Here is a 6,941-nt window from a genome sequence, read left to right on the forward strand (position 1 = left end):
TGTTGTCCAACCGGTTGGCCTACAATACACAAACAATAGTTCTCTTTGGGTTTGTTTCTGTGTCAACTGTGCCCCTCGCCCCTCGGCCCCCGCTCTGACTCTGTATGCGTGTGTGGGCTCTGCTTGTGGCAAATTTCAGGGTGGAGGGTTTGTGTCAATGGGTAAGTTCTTAGTCAAACAAGATCAACGTTATGTACTTCTATGCTTCATTTGTTCTTAAAATTCTTATAAAAATTATTTCCTGCAGAGAAAGGAGAGGTAGATACTGAGAAGGTGATGAATGGAATTGCTTCAATAGCTTTGCTGCCATGTGGTTCCATTTCAGGGCATTTCATTCAACTCCCTGACTCAGTCTGCTATGGCCTCCATGGCACTGGTATGCGCAGTGAAAGTGTGGTATATAAGGTTATAAACCATCATGTGTGTGTGTGTGTGTGTTTTTCTAGGTATGTGGGTTCGTCTCAAAGAAAACGTTATGAGAAGAAGAATTCTAAATGGGTTTTCTTAGAATTCCTCATCACCTTTCCTTGTGCACTTATTTGATCTGTCCACTGCCAGATTGATATGGGTTTTGGAAGAACTTTAATTTTTGTGGGTGGTATTTTGTGCTTTCGTTGCCACTGTGTTCGATGCCAATCTTATGCAAGTTAGTTAATTTTATATTTCGTTTTTCAAATATGATATGCTATAAATTGGAGTAGCTGAAGGGACATTGGGAAAGCCATAAATGACTTGGGTTCAATTTTTTCTTCTTTTTTTTTTGGGGGGGGGGGGGTGTGGGGGGGAGAGATGAGTTCTTAGGGTTTAACAACAGATTATTCTCTAAAAAGAATGTAATGCAGGATTTATGTCGCTGAGCTCAAATGGTTGGGAAATTATGCCTTGTTGATGAACTTGACTTATTCGTCATTTTAATATGCTCCTCTTATGAGATTGTATGATATCAAATTGGTTCTCAACTCAATAGTGTGATTTCCAGTGAGGCAGTGATTTGTTTTGCCTTTGGATTTTACAGGATCAGATTTATTTTGGTTACTTTGACGTGGGTGAGGCACAGTGTATAAATGAATTGAACTATACACTCAAGCTACATACTTTCCAACTTTTTATTTAGGTTTGATTAGTGGACACCAATTTCTTTCTGTTGCCGCATTTTGTTGGTCTAGTCCTGCACACAAGATACAATATATCAATCTGCTCATCGAATGAGTTTGATGAAATTGCCCTGATGCCTTAATTTTTTCTTAATAGAAAGCCTAGTTAATTTGTTTCCAACAAGTGCAACTTTATATGATTTGGAAGTAGTTAGAGTTAGTTGTGTTCAAAACTTGATTTGGGTGCACTTTTCCTTTTTCCTTAAGGGGGTGGCCTGTGTAGAATAATGTTGTATTCAAGCTAACCAGTATCAAGTCCTTGAAAGTAGAAAGACATAACACTTTTCCTTTCCCTTTCAAAATATCAATGTGTAGAATAGACCTTGTATTCAAGCTAAATGCCATCTCCTCTTGAGTCCTTAAAAGTGGAAAGCGGTAAGTGGTGGCGGCATGCGGAATCAGTTCTGTCTAGCCAACCCTAAGATGAGATGATGATCTGTTCTTTTGAGTGCCATGGATTCATTTATCCCACTAAAAAAAATAATAGTGCATGTGTTGGAATGCATTTTACTCTTCCAGAAACCTAGAGGGAATTAGGGATCCTCTCAACCTAATCCTTCTAAGGATGCGGTTGTGTTTCGTGTGGAATTACTCGTGTGTGTTCCCTCTTTTACATGGATAATTATTATGGTCAAGGAATATTGTCTATGATAGAGACAGATATTTAACCTAATCCTTCTAAGGATGCCATTGTGTTTCTTGTGGAATTACTCTTGTGTGCGTTCCCTCTTTTACTTGTATAATTATTATGGTCAATGAATATTGTCTATGATAGAGACAGATATTTAACTCTGTTAGACCAGAAGTTATCTGAGCTGAGAAACAAATGAAGCTTATCGATCAGTTTTGATGGAGTTAGGGTGAGCCAAACTATTCTGATCTCTAGTGCTCTGATGCCATGGATCAAAAGCCCAGCTATCTGGTGTGAGGGAAGCTGGAACCAAATCATATCATCTATAACATAGTTACAATTGTTGTCTTACAAGATAGCTGATAAGGAAAGATTACAAATGAAAAGATAGTGTACTGACTAGGTTGGGAAACTGTATATTGGAAACAGATCTAATGCAATTCTCTATTGAAGCCCTTGGTTCCTATTGATATAAGAAACTAAGGCTTGGTTATTCTCTTGAAATGAACTGATGTGGCAATCACCATTAAATGACTTCGTGTCTAACAAAGTAGAAACTCTACCTCTATCAGTCTAATGAAACCCAAAGTCCTTAAGGTCATTATCCTCAACTGCTAGTTGCTGTGCTAATCTTTCTTCTCACTCTCTCTCTATTCCTGGAGTTCTTGCTTTCTGTTTCTTCCCAGTTTATATTCACCATCACACTTTCAGCACTCCTTTCTACACTTCATATTTCACAGGACTTTCTAGATGCAAATTATAAATGGCTGGTAGTTGCCTGGTAATGCTACAATTTAAGTGAATTTAATGCACAAAGAAGGATATCATATCTGCTCGGTGGCTGGTATTTCTCTTGTATATTAGCCTATTAGTGTCATAAACCATTTCTTATCTAGAAAGTGGGAGGAGTACTGAAACACTTTTTTTTTTCTCTTATATTTCCATTTGTTCGAGTTAGGGCACATGAGGATCCAATTATAATTCTCAACTCTGCCGATTCTGGTTATATCCGAGGCCCATATTCTGTTATACCTAATTCCATATTCTGCCTGTAACATGGCCATCTACCTACTCATCTAAAGCCCATATTCTGTTCCCATAATGTGGCCAGCGACCTACAGCATTGGTGGAGATTTCTAGCAGATTTCGTGGGCCCCATGTTGATGCCTTGCTTGGAGGATATCTATTTCCTCCCAACCATTGTTATAGTTTCTCTTTTTATAGTAGATTTAGTTGCTGGTCATAGTAGCTTCTATTTTGGTTGTCTCTTTACTTTTTGTGTTATAGAAATTAGATCTTCTAGAGAGTTGCTATTTTATTATGTCATACACTACTTGGTAGCTAGGACTTACTATTCTTGTACTGCATGCTTTTAATTTTGTAAAATACAAGAGAAAGGAGACCTTCCCAACGATTTTGGCAAAAGAGTATGTTTGAGTCTTCTTCTTCAGGAGGCAGTAGCTCCTGTGGTGAAGCAGTGGTGACCAAGGTGGTTATTCCTTGGCTGGTGGGTGGTGAAGCCTGCTGCAGGCTAGTGGTGGGAAGCTTTGGTCAAATCCATTCATTCCCCTCCTCTTCTCAATTTTCCAGCGGATTAAACAATTCTTGCATGGGTGTTAGAGGTGATTTGAAACTCAGTCTTTGGAGGTTGGAGTACTTACTTGAATCCTTTCTTTCTAAGTGCTGTTATCTCAGTTATTGCTTGCCTTTGTTCTGTTTAAGGTTTACTTCTGTTGCAGCACCTGTGACTACAGTATTCCCTTGTCAGTTTCTGTTTTTGGACCTTTCAATCTCAGCAATGCTGCCATCAGATATGGCTCAAGTGTTGATAACTTGTTCTCTCCTATCAGTACTTCATTCAACAAGAATTAGAGGCCTGTCTGATTGGTTAATCTTAATCCACTGCTGTTTCATTCTAGTTACTCATTTCTGGTTTCATAGTTGCTAATTTCTGTTCTAGTCAATGTCTGCAGATCCATCTGTTGGATCATTCTCAGTTTTGGAGCATCTATCCTACAGTATAAAAGGTCTGTTCGATTTGTTTTCCTGTCCCATCTGACTGCTTGATGTTGGGTTGCTGAATCATTATTAGATCTGTTGTTACCTAACTGTGCTTACATCACTGCTGTTCTGTCCTGTCCTGTGGCTGTTTTATTCTTAAATCATATTTTGAATTATCTAGATCTCATCATTATTCTTGCAGGTGTACTAAAATACCATTTGTTTTGTTATATTTCCATTTTTTAGATTTGAAATGTGATAGGGAATGCAGTAGAGGTGAGGATTACCGCTTGCTCAAGCTCAATATCATTGATTACTCTGTAAGACCTCTTATTTTCTATTACATATTTCTCCTATTTTATGTCCTTGAATTCTTCCAATTTTGCATTTTCTTGCTTGTTATATTTACTATGGCTCCTGTGTCTGAATTGATCTGTTACAGAGGAAGAGAGAACAAATGGTTGTAGTGGAATGCAGAGGGCACGATGCTGCTCGATTCCAAAATGTTGATCATGCCCATGGGTAAGCCATCTTGCAATGATTTGTCTGTCATCATGCAAGCTAAAATATTGTATTCATATGGACAAATATTTAGGTGCTTTATAATTTTGATGAATAAGGGAACCTTATTAGGATGTATGAGTACCACTACTCTTAATAAGAATTTTGCAGTGGACTACTTTTCACCAAGAGCTGCAACCAATTTATCAAAAATTAAGGGTCCTTGAATCACTTACCATTTGTTAGGAACACTTAATGGCTAAAAAAATTTTCAGATTCTTTTTATCTTCTTAATGTTCTAATTTTTGTTATCGAAAAAATTCAGTAGTTTTATTTGATTTATATATTTAATAGTAGTGGCCTATGAAGCTACTTTTTATGATTTCTTTGCTGTTAACTTGCTGTGAAACTTATAAAGTGGATAATTTTGAATAAGTAGAAATTGTCACGTGGAATTATGATTATACTTACTAAATAATCGTTAGAGGCTTTTTTCTGGGTGTGCTTACAATCCCTGAGGTGCATACTAAATCATTTCTGATTTATTCCTTTACATATTATGTGATGAATTATTACATTTAAATATTCATTCTTTCTCTGGCTGACATTCTACTAGACAGTTGGGAGAAAGATGTTGTAGGCATGGTTGAAGAGAAACATGGCAAAACCAAGATTACTGTTTCTTTTGAGTGTGAAACTCTGAAAGCTGATAAAGCAGCGCAAGACCATATCAAGAAGTTCATGCCCAATTTGGTTGGACAAGATGCTATAGGTAAAAAGTCCAGTTTCCTTGATCCTATTCTCTTTTTTCTTTCTTGCTTTACTGTTTTCTTCTTTCTTATGTATGTATTTTCTTTTGGGTGACGGATATGTAATGAGAAGGTTCCCAGCACCTTGCTTTTCTCAATGGGATTCACATGTTCTTCAATTTCAACCAGCCAATAGGTTTTGGCACAAGCTACGGAGCCTTGATTTTCCCATTGTTACATGCACATGTATATCAGTTTAAACCTCCCAATATGTTTTTGGTGGGGAAACAGCCTGGATATCACATCAGTGTGACACTCCTTAACTGTTTGGTCAACATTGATCCGTCACTGAGTTGTATGGCTAGTAGACTATCTCAATGCTATTAATTGAGGATTTTGAATCTCTGGATGATTATTTTTTTTTCAATGAAAATCCTTGGGATAACCCCCTGAGTTGAATGGTTAGCACTCTAATCCCATTGACATTGATATAGGACACTTGTAGTGATGAAGTTTGATTTCAGCCAGCTTAGTTGGCATTTTGGAAGTCCAAAGTCATGATCATGCTCAAGTATGGGGGCAATGGAATTGGGTCAATGCTTAACCTCACTGACTCAAAACTGGTTTTGACAGTTTTAGATTTTCCTTATTGGCTTCAGTTAAGACTCACCATGTTTTTTTTTTCTAAAAAAAAAAAAACTCATCTATTGCCACCATATATGTACAGGGTCCTCGTAGTGTACTTAACTTTCCCTTTTTCCTTTTCAATATTTTTTTTTGAGGCAAAATAATCTTTTCAGCTTGACTACATAAAACTTATTTAGTCATCCTAAATTCCTGCCTCGTGGCATGTCAAATGTGGCCCAAAAAGTATATTATATTTTTTGTTTTAGTAAATGATTCCTTTTCATTGGATTCCGTTTTTTAAATTTGTTGACTTCATTGACAAGGGAAGGATGTCTATAGATTGTGGTAGAATAATCATGATAGTTTTTTAGGGACATCTGATAATCCCATGAAACAAGAAATCATTTTTGTGGGAACAGAGCAGGCAACCTAACGTGGTAATTACTTGGTCATTAGGATCTCTTTGGCTGCAAAAATGTGTCCCAAAGTTGAAGCATCTACATCCTGGGAAGACTTGCAAATTAAAATCTTGCACTGCATTCCCATGCCATCCCCTCTGACAACTATTATTAAGTACTTGATAATCTTTAACTCCGGATGTAATCTATCTGCAGGATTCTAAATCTTCTGATTGCAATGTAGAGCCTTCATTAAATTAAAAGCTTTTCTTGGCCTAACAGCAAGATTTGTATTGCAGTTAATGTTGGACAGATGAGCATTGCAGGCTTTGATGTTGAAACAGAAGATGAACTTGAAGGAACACAGAATTGATGGTAAAGCTTGTATTTGTACTTATACTTGATACACAATTTGGATGTGGACTAGTTTTCTGTTTTCCTCCCCCCTTCACCTATGCTTAATGGTTTCCTGTGTAAATTAATTTGCTTATATGTTCATGACACGTTTCTAATTTTTCATTTTCTCTGCCTTGGCTTCATTGAGGGTACAATATAGACACACTCATTGAACTTGATCATATGAATTACTTAGGCTGTGTTAGTTTGACTGTAGAATATTTGATGGGATTGTTGAAAATCAATAGAGGGCGGACCTTGGCACAACGGTAAGGTTGCTCCATTGAAACCTAGTGGTCACATGTTTGAGTAAGGAAATAGCCTCTCCGCGAAGTGAAGGTAAGGTTGCATACTTTATGACCTTCCCTAGACCCCTCAGTGGCGGGAGCCTCATGCACTGGGTGCACCCCTATATATATATATATATATATCAATTTAAAATTGTATAAGAACTAGAAATTGGGGTTGGGGGTGGGGGTGGGGG

At 37.3% G+C, this 6,941-nt stretch overlaps 1 protein-coding gene across 2 annotated transcripts; it reads left to right on the top strand.

Moving 5' to 3' along the window:
- LOC122075164 lies at positions 1 to 6,668 on the top strand. 2 transcript variants are annotated; one of them, XM_042640091.1, is made up of 6 exons: positions 1 to 161; positions 248 to 376; positions 4,033 to 4,106; positions 4,229 to 4,308; positions 4,908 to 5,059; positions 6,361 to 6,668. In XM_042640091.1, the coding sequence occupies exons 1-6, from the start codon at positions 158 to 160 to the stop codon at positions 6,432 to 6,434; spliced, it is 513 nt and encodes a 170-aa protein (XP_042496025.1). In that variant the 5' UTR covers positions 1 to 157; the 3' UTR covers positions 6,435 to 6,668. The 2 variants fall into 2 exon arrangements, with proteins under 2 accessions (XP_042496025.1, XP_042496032.1); XM_042640098.1 differs by lacking the exons at positions 1 to 161; positions 248 to 376 and adding an exon at positions 858 to 3,812.
- Positions 6,669 to 6,941: the final 273 nt, after the last annotated feature.

The sequence above is a fragment of the Macadamia integrifolia genome, chromosome 1 (genome assembly GCF_013358625.1).
Source record: "Macadamia integrifolia cultivar HAES 741 chromosome 1, SCU_Mint_v3, whole genome shotgun sequence".
NCBI classification, from domain to species: Eukaryota; Viridiplantae; Streptophyta; class Magnoliopsida; order Proteales; family Proteaceae; genus Macadamia; species Macadamia integrifolia.

Excerpts from the sequence above, each read along its gene's own strand:
- LOC122075164 (XM_042640091.1), top strand. Across the intron at positions 377-4,032 it reads CTATGGCCTCCATGGCACTG|ATTTGAAATGTGATAGGGAA; the intron begins GTATGCGCAGTG and ends TCCATTTTTTAG. Across the intron at positions 4,107-4,228 it reads TCAATATCATTGATTACTCT|AGGAAGAGAGAACAAATGGT; the intron begins GTAAGACCTCTT and ends GATCTGTTACAG.